The 18,907-nt window shown below is 43.5% G+C and overlaps 1 protein-coding gene across 1 annotated transcript in view; it reads right to left on the minus strand.

The window, feature by feature from the left end:
• The window catches only part of LOC128642875 (histone deacetylase 6), a 338,039-nt gene that overhangs the window by 180,858 nt on the left and 138,274 nt on the right, over positions 1-18,907 (minus strand). Inside the window, exons 9-11 of the mRNA XM_053695741.1 lie at positions 15,049-15,146; positions 13,672-13,776; positions 13,528-13,596 (exon numbers count right to left, since the gene is read on the minus strand). Coding sequence (XP_053551716.1) covers positions 13,528-13,596; positions 13,672-13,776; positions 15,049-15,146 — 272 coding nt within the window. The remainder of the gene's footprint in view (positions 1-13,527; positions 13,597-13,671; positions 13,777-15,048; positions 15,147-18,907) is intronic.

Raw genomic sequence — 18,907 nt, forward strand, 5'->3', positions numbered from 1 at the left:
ACTCCAAGGAGGAGTCAAAGGTTTGTAAACAGGCTTGATTCTAACCAGAGCCTGAACAAAGGCTTGAACATCTGGCACAGCTGCCAGTTTTTTGTGAAGTAACACCGACAAGGCAGAAATCTGTCCCTTCAGGGAACTTGCCGATAATCCTTTTTCCAATCCTTCTTGAAGGAAGGATAGAATCCTAGGAATCTTAACCTTGTCCCAAGGGAATCCCTTAGATTCACACCAACAGATATATTTTTTCCAAATTTTGTGGTAAATCTTTCTAGTTACAGGCTTTCTGGCCTGAACAAGAGTATCGATAACAGAATCTGAGAAACCTCGCTTCGATAAAATCAAGCGTTCAATCTCCAAGCAGTCAGCTGGAGTGACACCAGATTCGGATGTTCGAACGGACCCTGAACAAGAAGGTCTCGTCTCAAAGGTAGCTTCCAAGGTGGAGCCGATGACATATTCACCAGATCTGCATACCAAGTCCTGCGTGGCCACGCAGGAGCTATCAAGATCACCGACGCCCTCTCCTGATTGATCCTGGCTACCAGCCTGGGGATGAGAGGGAACGGCGGGAACACATAAGCTAGTTTGAAGGTCCAAGGTGCTACTAGTGCATCCACTAGAGCCGCCTTGGGATCCCTGGATCTGGACCCGTAGCAAGGAACTTTGAAGTTCTGACGAGAGGCCATCAGATCCATGTCTGGAATGCCCCATAGTTGAGTGACTTGGGCAAAGATTTCCGGATGGAGTTCCCACTCCCCCGGATGCAATGTCTGACGACTCAGAAAATCCGCTTCCCAATTTTCCACTCCCGGGATGTGGATAGCAGACAGGTGGCAGGAGTGAGACTCCGCCCATAGAATGATCTTGGTCACTTCTTCCATCGCTAGGGAACTCCTTGTTCCCCCCTGATGGTTGATGTACGCAACAGTCGTCATGTTGTCTGATTGAAACCGTATAAACTTGGTCCTCGCTAGCTGAGGCCAAGCCTTGAGAGCATTGAATATCGCTCTCAGTTCCAGAATATTTATCGGTAGAAGAGATTCTTCCCGAGACCAAAGACCCTGAGCTTTCAGGGATCCCCAGACCGCGCCCCAGCCCATCAGACTGGCGTCGGTCGTGACAATGACCCACTCTGGTCTGCGGAATGTCATCCCTCGTGACAGGTTGTCCAGGGACAGCCACCAACGGAGTGAGTCTCTGGTCCTCTGATTTACTTGTATCTTTGGAGATAAGTCTGTATAGTCCCCATTCCACTGACTGAGCATGCACAGTTGTAATGGTCTTAGATGAATGCGCGCAAAAGGAACTATGTCCATTGCCGCTACCATCAACCCGATCACTTCCATGCACTGAGCTACGGAAGGAAGAGGAACGGAATGAAGAATTCGACAAGAGTCCAGAAGTTTTGTCTTTCTGGCCTCTGTTAGAAAAATCCTCATTTCTGAGGAGTCTATAATTGTTCCCAAGAAGGGAACCCTTGTTGACGGGGATAGAGAACTCTTTTCCACGTTCACTTTCCAGCCGTGAGATCTGAGAAAGGCCAGGACGATGTCCGTGTGAGCCTTTGCTCGAGGGAGGGACGACGCTTGAATCAGAATGTCGTCCAGGTAAGGTACTACCGCAATGCCCCTTGGTCTTAGCACCGCTAGAAGGGACCCTAGTACCTTTGTGAAAATCCTTGGAGCAGTGGCTAATCCGAAAGGAAGCGCCACGAACTGGTAATGTTTGTCTAGGAATGCAAACCTTAGGAACCGATGATGTTCCTTGTGGATAGGAATATGTAGATACGCATCCTTTAAATCCACCGTGGACATGAATTGACCTTCCTGGATGGAAGGAAGGATAGTTCGAATGGTTTCCACCTTGAACGATGGGACCTTGAGAAATTTGTTTAAGATCTTGAGATCTAGGATTGGTCTGAACGTTCCCTCTTTTTTGGGAACTATGAACAGATTGGAGTAGAACCCCATCCCTTGTTCTCTCAATGGAACAGGATGAATCACTCCCATTTTTAACAGGTCTTCTACACAATGTAAGAACGCCTGTCTTTTTATGTGGTCTGAAGACAACTGAGACCTGTGGAACCTCCCCCTTGGGGGAAGTCCCTTGAATTCCAGAAGATAACCCTGGGAGACTATTTCTAGCGCCCAAGGATCCAGAACATCTCTTGCCCAAGCCTGAGCGAAGAGAGAGAGTCTGCCCCCCACCAGATCCGGTCCCGGATCGGGGGCCAATATTTCATGCTGTCTTGGTAGCAGTGGCAGGTTTCTTGGCCTGCTTTCCCTTGTTCCAGCCTTGCATTGGTCTCCAAGCTGGCTTGGCCTGAGAAGTATTACCCTCTTGCTTAGAGGACGTAGCACCTTGGGCTGGTCCGTTTTTACGAAAGGGACGAAAATTAGGTCTATTTTTTGCCTTGAAAGGCCGATCCTGAGGAAGGGCATGGCCCTTACCCCCAGTGATATCAGAGATAATCTCTTTCAAGTCAGGACCAAACAGCGTTTTCCCCTTGAAAGGAATGTTTAGTAGCTTGTTCTTGGAAGACGCATCAGCCGACCAAGATTTCAACCAAAGCGCTCTGCGCGCCACAATAGCAAACCCAGAATTCTTAGCCGCTAACTTAGCCAATTGCAAAGAGGCGTCTAGAGTGAAAGAATTAGCCAATTTGAGAGCATTGACTCTGTCCATAATCTCCTCATAAGGAGGAGAGTCACTATCGAGCACCTTAATCAGTTCATCAAACCAGAAATATGCGGCTGTAGTGACAGGGACAATGCATGAAATGGGTTGTAGAAGGTAACCCTGCTGAACAAACATCTTTTTAAGCAAACCTTCTAATTTTTTATCCATAGGATCTTTGAAAGCACAACTATCCTCTATGGGAATAGTGGTGCGTTTGTTTAAAGTAGAAACCGCTCCCTCGACCTTTGGGACTGACTGCCATAAGTCCTTTCTGGGGTCGACCATAGGAAACAATTTTTTAAATATGGGGGGAGGGACGAAAGGAATACCGGGCCTTTCCCATTCTTTATTAACAATGTCCGCCACCCGCTTGGGTATAGGAAAAGCTTCTGGGAGCCCCGGCACCTCTAGGAACTTGTCCATTTTACATAGTTTCTCTGGGATGACCAAATTTTCACAATCATCCAGAGTGGATAATACCTCCTTAAGCAAAATGCGGAGATGTTCCAATTTAAATTTAAAAGTAATCACATCAGATTCAGCCTGCTGAGAAATGTTCCCTAAATCAGTAATTTCTCCCTCAGACAAAACCTCCCTGGCCCCCTCAGATTGGGTTAGGGGCCCTTCAGAGATATTAATATCAGCGTCGTCATGCTCTTCAGTAACTAAAACAGAGCATCCACGCTTACGCTGACAAGGGTTCATTTTGGCTAAAATGTTTTTGACAGAATTATCCATTACAGCCGTTAATTGTTGCATAGTAAGGAGTATTGGCGCGCTAGATGTACTAGGGGCCTCCTGAGTGGGCAAGACTCGTGTAGACGAAGGAGGGAATGATGCAGTACCATGCTTACTCCCCTCACTTGAGGAATCATCTTGGGCATCATTGTCATTATCACATAAATCACATTTATTTAAATGAATAGGAATTCTGGCTTCCCCACATTCAGAACACAGTCTATCTGGTAGTTCAGACATGTTAAACAGGCATAAACTTGATAAGAAAGTACAAAAAACGTTTTGAAATAAAACCGTTACTGTCACTTTAAATTTTAAACTGAACACACTTTATTACTGCAATTGCGAAAAAACATGAAGGAATTGTTCAAAATTCACCAAACTTTCACCACAGTGTCTTAAAGCTTTGAAAATATTGCACACCAATTTTGGAAGCTTTAACCCTTAAAATAACGGAACCGGAGCCGTTTTAAGCTTTAACCCCTTTACAGTCCCTGGTATCTGCTTTGCTGAGACCCAACCAAACCCAAAGGGGAATACGATACCAAATGACGCCTTCAGAAGTCTTTTATAAGTATCAGAGCTCCTCTCACATGCGACTGCATGCCATGCCTCTCAAAAACAAGTGCGCAACACCGGCGCGAAAATGAGACTCTGCCTATGCTTTGGGAAAGCCCCTAAAGAATAAGGTGTCTAAAACAGTGCCTGCCGATATTATTATATCAAAATACCCAGAATAATGATTCCTCAAGGCTAAATAAGTGTTAATATCAATCGATTTAGCCCAAAAAAAGGTCTACAGTTTAAATAAGCCCTTGTGAAGCCCTTATTTACAATCGAAATAAACATGGCTTACCGGATCCCATAGGGAAAATGACAGCTTCCAGCATTACATCGTCTTGTTAGAATGTGTCATACCTCAAGCAGCAAAGGACTGCAAACTGTTCCCCCAACTGAAGTTAATTGCTCTCAACAGTCCTGTGTGGAACAGCCATGGATTTTAGTTACGGTTGCTAAAATCATTTTCCTCATACAAACAGAATTCTTCATCTCTTTTCTGTTTCTGAGTAAATAGTACGTACCAGCACTATTTGAAAATAACAAACTCTTGATTGAATAATGAAAAACTACAGTTAAACACTAAAAAACTCTAAGCCATCTCCGTGGAGATGTTGCCTGTACAACGGCAAAGAGAATGACTGGGGTAGGCGGAGCCTAGGAGGGATCATGTGACCAGCTTTGCTGGGCTCTTTGCCATTTCCTGTTGGGGAAGAGAATATCCCACAAGTAAGGATGACGCCGTGGACCGGACACACCTATGTTGGAGAAATAATGCCCAAATATTTATTCACTCAGTACCTCAGAAATGCAAACGATTCTACATTCCAGCAAAAACGTTTAACATGAATTAAATACCTATTAAAAGGTTTAATGTACTTTTACAGAGTAATTCCGGTGAAATACCATCCCCAGAATACTGAAGTGTAGAGTATACGTACATGTCATTATAACGGTATAGCAGGATTTTCTCATCAATTCCATTCAGAAAATAAAAACTGCTACATACCTCAATGCAGATTCAACTGCCCGCTGTCCCCTGATCTGAAGCTTTTACCTCCCTCAGATGGCCGAGAAACAGCAATATGATCTTAACTACTCCGGTTAAAATCATAAGAAAAACTCTGGTAGATTCTTCTTCAAACTCTGCCAGAGAAGTAATAACACGCTCCGGTGCTATTGTAAAATAACAAACTTTTGATTGAAGTTATAAAAACTAAGTATAATCACCATAGTCCTCTCACACCTCCTATCTAGTCTTTGGGTGCAAGAGAATGACTGGAGGTGACGTAGAGGGGAGGAGCTATATAGCAACTCTGCTGGGTGAATCCTCTTGCACTTCCTGTAGGGGAGCAGATAATATCCCAGAAGTAATGATGACCCGTGGACTGATCACACATAACAGAAGAAATAATAGTTATGTCCCCTACAATAACAAGAGTCACCCTAATAAATAAGTCATGTCCCCTACAATAACATGAATCAACCTAATAAATAATAGTCATGTCCCCTACAATAACAAGAGTCAACCTAATAAATAATAGTCATGTCCCCTACAATAACATGAATCAACCTAATAAATAATAGTCATGTCCCCTACAATAACAAGAGTCAACCTAATAAATAATAGTCATGTCCCCTACAATAACATGAGTCAACCTAATAAATAATAGTCATGTCCCCTACAATAACAAGAGTCAACCTAATAAATAATAGTCATGTCCCCTACAATAACAAGAGTCAACCTAATAAATAATAGTCATGTCCCCTACAATAACATGAGTCAACCTGATAAATAATAGTCATGTCCTGTATAATAACAAGAGTCAACCTAATAAATAATAGTCATGTCCCCTGCAATAACAAGAGTCAACCTAATAATAGTCATGTCCCCTACAATAACAAGAGTCAACCTAATAATAGTCATGTCCCCTACAATAACAAGAGTCAACCTAATAAATAATAGTCATGTACCCTACAATAACAAGAGTCAACCTAATAAATAATAGTCATGTCCCCTACAATAACAAGAGTCAACCTAATAAATAATAGTCATGTACCCTACAATAACAAGTCAACCTAATAAATAATAGTCATGTCCCCTACAATAACAAGAGTCAACCTAATAAATAATAGTCATGTACCCTACAATAACAAGAGTCAACCTAATAAATAATAGTCATGTCCCCTACAATAACAAGAGTCAACCTAATAAATAATAGTCATGTACCCTACAATAACAAGAGTCAACCTAATAATAGTCATGTCCCCTACAATAACAAGAGTCAACCTAATAAATAATAGTCATGTCCCCTACAATAACAAGAGTCAACCTAATAAATAATAGTTATGTCCCCTACAATAACAAGAGTCACCCTAATAAATAAGTCATGTCCCCTACAATAACATGAATCAACCTAATAAATAATAGTCATGTCCCCTACAATAACATGAGTCAACCTAATAAATAATAGTCATGTCCCCTACAATAACAAGAGTCAACCTAATAAATAATAGTCATGTCCCCTACAATAACATGAGTCAACCTAATAAAACATAATTTATGCTTACCTGATAAATTCCTTTCTTCTGTAGTGTGATCAGTCCACGGGTCATCATTACTTGTGGGATATTAACTGCTCCCCTACAGGAAGTGCAAGAGGATTCACCCAGCAGAGTTGCTATATAGCTCCTCCCCTCTACGTCACCTCCAGTCATTCGACCAAGGACCAACGAGAAAGGAGAAGCCAAGGGTGTAGTGGTGACTGGAGTATAATTTAAAAAATATTTACCTGCCTTAAAAAACAGGGCGGGCCGTGGACTGATCACACTACAGAAGAAAGGAATTTATCAGGTAAGCATAAATTATGTTTTCTTCTGTTAAGTGTGATCAGTCCACGGGTCATCATTACTTGTGGGATACCAATACCAAAGCAAAAGTACACGGATGACGGGAGGGATAGGCAGGCTCTTTATACAGAAGGAACCACTGCCTGAAGAACCTTTCTCCCAAAAATAGCCTCCGAGGAAGCAAAAGTGTCAAATTTGTAAAATTTGGAAAAAGTATGAAGCGAAGACCAAGTTGCAGCCTTGCAAATCTGTTCAACAGAGGCCTCATTCTTAAAGGCCCAAGTGGAAGCCACAGCTCTAGTGGAATGAGCTGTAATTCTTTCAGGAGGCTGCTGTCCAGCAGTCTCATAAGCTAAACGAATTATGCTACGAAGCCAAAAAGAGAGAGAGGTAGCAGAAGCTTTTTGACCTCTCCTCTGACCAGAGTAAACGACAAACAGGGAAGACGTTTGTCGAAAATCTTTAGTTGCCTGTAAATAAAATTTAAGGGCACGAACTACATCCAGATTGTGCAAAAGACGTTCCTTCCTCGAAGAAGGATTTGGGCACAAGGATGGAACAACAATCTCCTGATTGATATTCCTGTTAGTGACTACCTTAGGTAAGAACCCAGGCTTAGTACGCAGAACTACCTTATCCGAGTGAAAAATCAAATAAGGAGAATCACAATGTAAGGCTGATAACTCAGAGACTCTTCGAGCCGAGGAAATAGCCATTAAAAATAGAACTTTCCAAGATAACAACTTTATATCAATGGAATGAAGGGGTTCAAACGGAACACCCTGTAAAACGTTAAGAACAAGGTTTAAACTCCATGGTGGAGCCACAGCTTTAAACACAGGTTTAATCCTGGCCAAAGCCTGACAAAAAGCCTGAACGTCTGGAACTTCTGACAGACGCTTGTGTAACAGAATGGACAGAGCTGAGATCTGTCCCTTTAAGGAACTAGCGGATAACCCCTTTTCTAAACCTTCTTGTAGAAAAGACAATATCCTAGGAATCCTAACCTTACTCCAAGAGTAACCTTTGGATTCGCACCAATATAGGTATTTACGCCATATTTTATGGTAAATCTTTCTGGTGACAGGCTTCCTAGCCTGTATTAAGGTATCAATAACTGACTCAGAAAAACCACGCTTTGATAAGATCAAGCGTTCAATTTCCAAGCAGTCAGCTTCAGAGAAGTTAGATTTTGATGTTTGAAAGGACCCTGAATCAGAAGGTCCTGTTTCAGAGGTAACGACCAAGGTGGACAGAATGACATGTCCACCAGATCTGTATACCAAGTCCTGCGTGGCCATGCAGGCGCTATTAGAATCACTGATGCTTTCTCCTGTTTGATTCTGGCAATCAATCGAGGAAGCATCGGGAAAGGTGGAAACACATAAGCCATCCTGAAGGTCCATGGTGCTGTCAAGGCATCTATCAGGACCGCTCCCGGATCCCTGGATCTGGACCCGTAGCGCGGAAGCTTGGCGTTCTGTCGAGACGCCATGAGATCTATCTCTGGTTTGCCCCAACGTGGAAGTATTTGGGCAAAGACCTCTGGATGAAGTTCCCACTCCCCCGGATGAAAAGTCTGACGACTTAAGAAATCCGCCTCCCAGTTCTCCACTCCCGGGATGTGGATTGCAGACAGGTGGCAAGAGTGAGACTCTGCCCAGCGAATTATCTTCGATACTTCCATCATTGCTAGGGAGCTTCTTGTCCCTCCCTGATGGTTGATATAAGCTACAGTCGTGATGTTGTCCGACTGGAACCTGATGAACCCCCGAGTTGCTAACTGGGGCCAAGCCAGAAGAGCATTGAGGACTGCTCTCAATTCCAGAATGTTTATTGGAAGAAGACTCTCCTCCTGATTCCATAGTCCCTGAGCCTTCAGAGAATTCCAGACAGCGCCCCAACCTAGTAGGCTGGCGTCTGTTGTTACAATTGACCAGTCTGGCCTGCTGAATGGCATTCCCCTGGACAGATGTGGCCGATAAAGCCACCATAGAAGAGAATTTCTGGTCTCTTGAATGGAATGAAGGACACGGCATGCATTTTGAAGTTTTGTTAACCTGTCCTCTGTCAGGTAAATCTTCATTTCTACAGAATCTATCAGAGTCCCCAGGAAGGGAACTCTTGTGAGTGGAAAGAGAGAACTTTTCTCTTCGTTCACTTTCCATCCATGCGACCTTAGAAATGCCAGTACTATCTCTGTATGAGATTTGGCAGTTTGAAAGCTTGAAGCTTGTATCAGTATGTCGTCTAAGTACGGAGCTACTGAAATTCCTCGCGGTCTTAGTACCGCCAGAAGAGTGCCCAGAACCTTTGTGAAGATTCTTGGAGCCGTAGCCAGTCCGAATGGAAGAGCTACAAACTGGTAATGCCTGTCTAAAAAGGCAAACCTTAGATACCGGTAATGACTTCTGTGAATCGGTATGTGAAGGTAAGCATCCTTTAAATCCACTGTGGTCAAGTACTGACCCTCTTGGATCATGGGCAAAATTGTTCGAATAGTTTCCATCTTGAACGATGGAACTCTTAGGAATTTGTTTAGGATCTTTAAATCCAAGATTGGCCTGAAGGTTCCCTCTTTTTGGGAACTACAAACAGATTTGAGTAAAACCCTTGTCCTTGTTCCAACCGCGGAACTGGATGGATCACTCCCATTAATAAAAGATCTTGTACGCAGTGTAGAAACGCTTCCTTCTTTGTTAGGTTTGTTGACAACCTTGACAGATGAAATCTCCCTCTTGGGGGAGAGGATTTGAAGTCCAGAAGGTATCCCTGAGATATGATCTCTAACGCCCAGGGATCCTGAACATCTCTTGCCCAAGCCTGGGCGAAGAGGGAAAGTCTGCCCCCCACTAGATCCGGTCCCGGATCGGGGGCCCTCAATTCATGCTGTCTTAGGGGCAGCAGCAGGTTTTCTGGCCTGTTTGCCCCTGTTCTAGGACTGGTTAGGTTTCCAGCCTTGTCTGTAGCGAGCAACAGCTCCTTCCTGTTTTGGTGCAGAGGAAGTTGATGCTGCTCCTGCTTTGAAATTACGAAAGGAACGAAAATTGGACTGTCTAGCCTTGACTTTGGCCTTGTCCTGAGGCAGGGCATGACCTTTACCTCCTGTAATGTCATCAATAATCTCTTTCAAGCCGGGCCCGAATAAGGTCTGCCCTTTGAAAGGAATATTAAGCAATTTAGATTTAGACGTAACATCAGCTGACCAGGATTTTAGCCACAGAGCTCTGCGTGCCTGAATGGCGAATCCTGAATTTTTAGCCGCAAGTTTAGTTAAATGTACTACGGCATCTGAAATAAATGAATTAGCTAACTTAAGGAATTTAAGTTTGTGTGTGATGTCATCTAGTGTGGATGATTGAAGTGTCTCTTCCAGAGACTCAAACCAAAATGCTGCTGCAGCCGTGACAGGCGCAATACATGCAAGAGGTTGCAATATAAACCCTTGTTGAACAAACATTTTCTTAAGGTAACCCTCTAATTTTTTATCCATTGGATCTGAAAAAGCACAGCTATCCTCCACTGGGATAGTGGTACGCTTAGCTAAAGTAGAAACTGCTCCCTCCACCTTAGGGACCATTTGCCATAAGTCCCGTGTGGCGGCGTCTATTGGAAACATTTTTCTGAATATAGGAGGGGGTGAGAAAGGCACACCAGGTCTATCCCACTCCTTAGTAACAATGTCAGTAAGTCTCTTAGGTATAGGAAAAACGTCAGTACTCGTCGGTACCGCAAAATATTTATCCAACCTACACATTTTTTCTGGGATTGCAACTGTGTTACAATCATTCAGAGCCGCTAATACCTCCCCTAGTAACACACGGAGGTTCTCAAGCTTAAATTTAAAATTTGAAATGTCTGAGTCCAGTTTATTTGGATCAGAACCGTCACCCACAGAATGAAGCTCTCCGTCTTCACGTTCTGCAAACTGTGACGCAGTATCAGACATGGCCCTTGCATTATCAGCGCACTCTGTTCTCATCCCAGAGTGATCACGTTTACCTCTTAGTTCTGGTAGTTTAGCCAAAACTTCAGTCATAACAGTAGCCATATCTTGTAATGTGATTTGTAATGGCCGCCCAGATGCACTCGGCGCTACAATATCACGCACCTCCTGAGCGGGAGATGCAGGTACTGACACGTGAGGCGAGTTAGTCGGCATAACTCTCCCCTCGTTGTTTGGTGAAATATGTTCAATTTGTACAGATTGACTATTTTTTAAAGTAGCATCAATACATTTAGTACATAAATTTCTATTGGGCTCCACTTTGGCATTAACACATATAGCACAGAGATATTCCTCTGAATCAGACATGTTTAACACACTAGCAAATAAACAGCAACTTGGAAATACTTTTCAAAGTAATTTACAAATAATATGAAAACGAACTGTGCCTTTAAGAAGCACAGAAAATATTATAACAGATAAAATAATTAAGTTATAGCATCAATCTTTGTCAGAATATACAGTTTTAGCAAAGGATTGTTCCCCTCAGCAAATGATAACTAACCCAGGCAGCAGAAAAAAATACACAAATAAACGTTTTTTATATCACAGTCAATACAATCAGCACAGCTCTGCTGTGAATGATTACTTCCCTCAAAAAAGACTCTTGAGATCCCTGAACTCTGTAGAGATGAACCGGATCATGCAGGAAGAAAATGAACCTCTGACTGAGTTTTTCTGATGCATAGTGAAAGCACCAAAATGGCCCCTCCCCCACACACATAACAGTGAGAGGGATCAGTGAACTGCTCTAATTTAAATCAAAACTATTGCCAAGTGGAAAAAAATTGCCCAAAACATTTTTTCACCCAGTACCTCAGAGAAAAAAACGTTTTTACATGCCAGCAAAAAAACGTTTTACCTCAATAATTAATTGTCATTTAAAACCTATTGCAAGTCCCTGCAAAATAGGTTAAGTCTATGTATACAGTTTAAAAGCCAGAGAAGTACCATTTCCCAGAAAACTGAAGTGTAAAATATACATACATGACAGCCTGATATCAGCTACATCTACTGCATTCAAGGCTGAGTTTACATTATAACGGTATGGCAGGATTTTCTCATCAATTCCATGTCAGAAAATAATAAACTGCTACATACCTCTTTGCAGATTAATCTGCCTGCTGTCCCCTGATCTGAAGTTTACCTCTCCTCAGATGGCCGAGAAACAGCAATATGATCTTAACTACTCCGGCTAAAATCATAGAAAAACTCAGGTAGATTCTTCTTCAAATTCTACCAGAGAAGGAATAACACACTCCGGTGCTATTATAAAATAACAAACTTTTGATTGAAGATATAAAAACTAAATATATCACCATAGTCCTCTCACACATCCTATCTAGTCGTTGGGTGCAAGAGAATGACTGGGGGTGACGTAGAGGGGAGGAGCTATATAGCAACTCTGCTGGGTGAATCCTCTTGCACTTCCTGTAGGGGAGCAGTTAATATCCCACAAGTAATGATGACCCGTGGACTGATCACACTTAACAGAAGAAATAATAGTCATGTCCCCTACAATAACAAGAGTCAACCTAATAAATAATAGTTATGTCCCCTACAATAACAAGAGTCAACCTAATAAATAATAGTCATGTCCCCTACAATAACATGAGTCAACCTAATAAATAATAGTCATGTCCTGTATAATAACAAGAGTCAACCTAATAAATAATAGTCATGTCCCCTGCAATAACAAGAGTCAACCTAATAATAGTCATGTCCCCTACAATAACAAGAGTCAACCTAATAATAGTCATGTCCCCTACAATAACAAGAGTCAACCTAATAAATAATAGTCATGTACCCTACAATAACACGAGTCAACCTAATAAATAATAGTCATGTCCCCTACAATAACAAGAGTCAACCTAATAAATAATAGTCATGTCCCCTACAATAACAAGAGTCAACCTAATAAATAATAGTCATGTCCCCTACAATAACAAGATTCAACCTAATAAATAATAGTCATGTCCCCTGCAATAACAAGAGTCAACCTAATAAATAATAGTCATGTCCCCTACAATAACAAGAGTCAACCTAATAAATTATAGTCATGTCCCCTACAATAACAAGAGTCAACCTAATAAATAATAGTCATTTCCCCTACAATAACAAGAGTCAACTTAATAAATAATAGTCATGTCCCCTACAATAACAAGAGTCAACCTAATAAATAATAGTCATGTCCCCTACAATAACATGAGTCAACCTAATAAATAATAGTCATGTCCCCTACAATAACAAGAGTCAACCTAATAAATAATAGTCATGTCCCCTACAATAACATGAGTCAACCTAATAAATAATAGTCATGTCCCCTACAATAACATGAGTCAACCTAATAAATAATAGTCATGTCCCCTATAATAACAAGAGTCAACCTAATAAATAATAGTCATGTACCCTACAATAACAAGAGTCAACCTAATAAATAATAGTCATGTACCCTACAATAACAAGAGTCAACCTAATACATAATAGTCATGTCCCCTACAATAACAAGAGTCAAACTAATAAATAATAGTCATGTCCCCTACAATAACAAGAGTCAACCTAATAAATAATAGTCATGTCCCCTACAATAACAAGAGCCAATCTAATAAATAATAGTCATGTCCCCTACAATAACAAGAGTTTTATATGCTCCCTTGTAATAATAACATTGTTTTTATTTGCTGATTGTTACTGACCTTGGGTCACTTTCGAAAATGAATTGTGTCCCCTGCCCATGGTGAACATCCCAGTCTACAATCAGTACCCTGAGGAAGGAAATGTGCATCATAAGCCATCAATCTTCATTGCTTTTCCTTACTTATTGCCCTTGTCTATATTACCTCCTTATCCCATGGGTGAACTGGGCATATCTGGCAGCAATAGCCAGCTGGTTAAACATACAGTAGCCATTCATCTGGTCAATATGGGCGTGATGTCCAGGGGGCCTGCAAAAAAAGTACAGTAAGAAGTAGGCCAGTAGCCTCACATAACATAGAAGCATATATTTTGACAGCAGTTAACTGTAGGTCCATTCAATGTGCCCATATGTTGTTTAAGCTTTTTTAGTCCTAGGTATCCTTGAAGCCCCCACAGTGTTTGTCTTTACCACTTCTAATGGAAGTTTATTACATGCATTAACCATCCTTTCTTTGAAGAACTGATTCCACAAATTACGCCTTCGAGTTGACATTATGAACTTTGGTCCTCCTATTTGTTGTTTTTTTTTAAAATTCTCTCAGCTTTATTAATTCCCTAAATCTACTTAAATGTTTCTATAATATCACATATCTCTCATCCCTCCAATGAATAGATTACAGTTTGCTTATATCCTTATATTTCCTGCTTTCTGTATAGTGATGGCTAAATGGGTATTCAGCTGCTACATCATGGTTGCAAGATCCTAAATGTTATTGCATTCATGAGAACCAACTGCAACAAAATTGTTGCCAAATACATTAATGTCAGGTAAGGTAGGGATTACAGTTAGTGATCGGAATTAAAGGTTAGGGTTATGGTTAGATTTGGGGTTACGACTCAATTTTTGGATGCTTCTCTCTCTGGGAGACATTAATGAGCCTTCATCTGGCAGCAATGCTATCTACGACATTTTGGCCCATACTGGCGACAACATATCTGAAGCATTTTGGCAATCATAATCATACAGTCCACCTCAGTGTAAGATCAAGGCAGTGTAATCTATGTATTACACAAGGATTTTGTCTCATAAAGCGTGATCAGTGCATTACTACAGCCTTGGCAACTGTGTTACACCTAATTATGGCACTGCCATTGCATTCTGACTGCACTGGTGTATTACACCAATCTACTAACCAAAACCCGGTATACGATGAGTAATACACATACATAGTTTATACCTACTGTAGTGTGATCTAGCTGCTGCCTCTAGCAGTACACTCTGAATTCTATCCAACTACTGCCCCCTGTAGTGCATTCTGTGAATTACACCCAGCTACTGTCCACTGCAGTGCACTCTGTGAACTACACCTAATTGCTGATCCAAGCACTGAAGTCTGTGAATTACAACCAGCCACTGCCCCCTGCCGGGTAGTCTGTGAACTTCACCCCAGTTACTGATCCATGCAGTGCACTCTGTGAATTAGATCAAACTACTGTCTGCTGCAGTGAAGTCCGTCAACCAGACAATTCCTGTGATCATTTAAACACCCTAAAGCTTTAAATCCAACCAAGGCACGCACCTTATAACTGCCATTCCATTGCGTATCTTCCCACTCAAAATGTTATCTACCAGCTGCAGCACTGAGCCAGCAGCTAAACAGGAAGCAGCAAACGAACTCTGTATAAAAGAAGCAGGCACAGAGGACTTAGTGGAGAGAGGTAGAAGGTGAACAACTGAGACAGAAGAGACAGAGAGATTAGAGTAGAGAGATGAGAAACCAGTGAGACCGCAGGGACAGGGGAAGAAGAGGAGAGAGATGAGAAACCAGTGAGACCGCAGGGACAGGGGAAGAAGAGGAGAGAGATGAGAAACCTGTGAGACAGCAGGGACAGTGGAAGTAGAGGAGAGAGATGAGAAAACTGTGAGACAGCAGGGACAGAGAAAGTAGAGGAGAGAGATGAGAAACCTGTGAGACAGCAGAGACAGAGGAAGTAGAGGAGAGAGATGAGAAACCAGTGAGACAGCAGGGACAGAGGAAGTAGAGGAGAGAGATGAGAAACCTGTGAGACAGCAGAGACAGAGGAAGTAGAGGAGAGAGATGAGAAACCAGTGAGACAGCAGGGGGAGAGGAAGTAGAGGAGAGAGATGAGAAACCAGTGAGACAGCAGAGAAAGAGGAAGTAGAGGAGAGAGATGAGAAACCAGTGAGACAGCAGGGACAGAGGAAGTAGAGGAGAGAGATGAGAAACCAGTGAGACAGCAGGGACAGAGGAAGTAGAGGAGAGAGATGAAAAACCAGTGAGACAGCAGGGACAGAGGAAGTAGAGGAGAGAGATGAGAAACCAGTGAGACAGCAGGGACAGAGGAAGAAGAGGGGAGAGATGAGAAACCTGTGAGACAGCAGGGACAGAGGAAGTAGTTGAGAGAGATGAGAAACCTGTGAGACAGCAGGGACAGAGGAAGTAGAGGAGAGAGATGAGAAACCAGTGAGACAGCAGGGACAGAGGAAGTAGAGGAGAGAGATGAGAAACCTGTGAGACAGCAGGGACAGAGGAAGTAGAGGAGAGAGATGAGAAACCTGTGAGACAGCAGAGACAGAGGAAGTAGAGGAGAGAGATGAGAAACCTGTGAGACAGAAGAGACAGAGGAAGTAGAGGAGAGAGATGAGAAACCTGTGAGACAGCAGGGACAGGGGAAGAAGAGGAGAGAGATGAGAAACCAGTGAGACAGCAGGGACAGAGGAAGTAGAGGAGAGAGATGAGAAACCTGTGAGACAGCAGAGACAGAGGAAGTAGAGGAGAGAGATGAGAAACCAGTGAGACAGCAGGGACAGAGGAAGTAGAGGAGAGAGATGAGAAACCTGTGAGACAGCAGAGACAGAGGAAGTAGAGGAGAGAGATGAGAAACCTGTGAGGCAGAAGAGACAGAGGAAGTAGAGGAGAGAGATGAGAAACCTGTGAGACAGCAGGGACAGGGGAAGAAGAGGAGAGAGATGAAAAACCTGTGAGGCAGCAGGGACAGAGGAAGTAGAGGAGAGAGATGAGAAACCAGTGAGACAGCAGGGACAGAGGAAGTAGAGGAGAGAGATGAGAGACCAGTGAGACAGCAGGGACAGAGGAAGTAGAGGAGAGAGATGAGAAACCTGTGAGACAGCAGGGGGAGAGGAAGTAGATGAGAGAGATGAGAAACCTGTGAGACAGCAGGGACAGAGGAAGTAGAGGAGAGAGATGAGAAACCAGTGAGACAGCAGGGACAGAGGAAGTAGAGGAGAGAGATGAGAAACCTGTGAGACAGCAGGGACAGAGGAAGTAGAGGAGAGAGATGAGAAACTAGTGAGACAGCAGGGACAGAGGAAGTAGAGGAGAGAGATGAGAAACCAGTGAGACAGCAGGGACAGAGGAAGTAGAGGAGAGAGATGAGAAACCAGTGAGACAGCAGGGACAGAGGAAGTAGAGGAGAGAGATGAGAAACCAGTGAGACAGCAGGGACAGGGGAAGAAGAGGAGAGAGATGAGAAACCAGTGAGACAGCAGGGACAGGGGAAGAAGAGGAGAGAGATGAGAAACCAGTGAGACAGCAGGGACAGAGGAAGTAGAGGAGAGAGATGAGAAACCTGTGAGACAGCAGGGACAGAGGAAGTAGATGAGAGAGATGAGAAACCTGTGAGACAGCAGGGACAGAGGAAGTAGAGGAGAGAGATGAGAAACCTGTGAGACAGCAGGGACAGAGGAAGTAGATGAGAGAGATGAGAAACCAGTGAGACAGCAGGGACAGAGGAAGTAGAGGAGAGAGATGAGAAACCAGTGAGACAGCAGGGACAGGGGAAGAAGAGGAGAGAGATGAGAAACCAGTGAGACAGCAGGGACAGGGGAAGAAGAGGAGAGAGATGAGAAACCAGTGAGACAGCACGGACAGAGGAAGTAGAGGAGAGAGATGAGAAACCAGTGAGACAGCAGGGACAGAGGAAGTAGAGGAGAAAGATGAAAAACCTGTGAGGCAGCAGGGACAGAGGAAGTAGAGGAGAGAGATGAGAAACCAGTGAGACAGCAGGGACAGAGGAAGTAGAGGAGAGAGATGAGAAACCTGTGAGACAGAAGAGACAGAGGAAGTAAAGGAGAGAGATGAGAAACCTGTGAGACAGCAGGGACAGAGGAAGTAGAGGAGAGAGATGAGAAACCAGTGAGACAGCAGGGACAGAGGAAGTAGAGGAGAGAGATGAGAAACTAGTGAGACAGCAGGGACGGAGGAAGTAGAGGAGAGAGATGAGAAACCAGTGAGGCAGCAGGGACAGAGGAAGTAGAGGAGAGAGATGAGAAACCTGTGAGACAGCAGGGGGAGAGGAAGTAGAGGAGAGAGATGAGAAACCTGTGAGACAGAAGAGACAGAGGAAGTAAAGGAGAGAGATGAGAAACCTGTGAGACAGCATGGACAGAGGAAGTAGAGGAGAGAGATGAGAAACCTGTGAGACAGCAGGGGGAGAGGAAGTAGAGGAGAGAGATTAGAAACCTGTGAGACAGCAGGGGGAGAGGAAGTAGAGGAGAGAGATGAGAAACCTGTGAGACAGCAGGGACAGAGGAAGTAGAGGAGAGAGATGAGAAACCTGTGAGACAGCAGAGACAGAGGAAGTAGAGGAGAGAGATGAGAAACCTGTGAGACAGAAGAGACAGAGGAAGTAAAGGAGAGAGATGAGAAACCTGTGAGACAGCAGGGACAGAGGAAGTAGAGGAGAGAGATGAGAAACCTGTGAGACAGCAGGGACAGAGGAAGTAGAGGGGAGAGATGAGAAACTGTGAGACAGCAGGGACAGAGGAAGTAGAGGAGAGAGATGAGAAACCTGTGAGACAGCAGGGACAGAGGAAGTAGAGGAGAGAGATGAGAAACATGTGAGACAGCAGGGACAGGGGAAGAAGAGGAGAGAGATGAAAAACCTGTGAGACAGCAGAGATAGAGGAAGTAGAGGAGAGAGATGAGAAACCTGTGAGACAGCAGGGACAGAGGAAGTAGAGGAGAGAGATGAGAAACCTGTGAGACAGCAGGGACAGAGGAAGTAGAGGAGAGAGATGAGAAACCTGTGAGACAGTAGGGACAGAGGAAGTAGATGAGAGAGATGAGAAACCTGTGAGACAGTAGAGACAGATGAAGTAGATGAGAGAGATGAGAAACCTGTGAGACAGCAGGGACAGAGGAAGTAGAGGAGAGAGATGAGAAACCAGTGAGACAGCAGGGACAGAGGAAGTAGAGGAGAGAGATGAGAAACCTGTGAGGCAGCAGGGACAGAGGAAGTAGAGGAGAGAGATGAGAAACCAGTGAGACAGCAGGGACAGAGGAAGTAGAGGAGAGAGATGAGAAACCTGTGAGACAGAAGAGACAGAGGAAGTAGAGGAGAGAGATAAGAAACCAGTGAGGCAGCAGGGACAGAGGAAGTAGAGGAGAGAGATGA

Source organism: Bombina bombina, chromosome 12 (genome assembly GCF_027579735.1).
Source record: "Bombina bombina isolate aBomBom1 chromosome 12, aBomBom1.pri, whole genome shotgun sequence".
Lineage (NCBI taxonomy): Eukaryota > Metazoa > Chordata > Amphibia > Anura > Bombinatoridae > Bombina > Bombina bombina.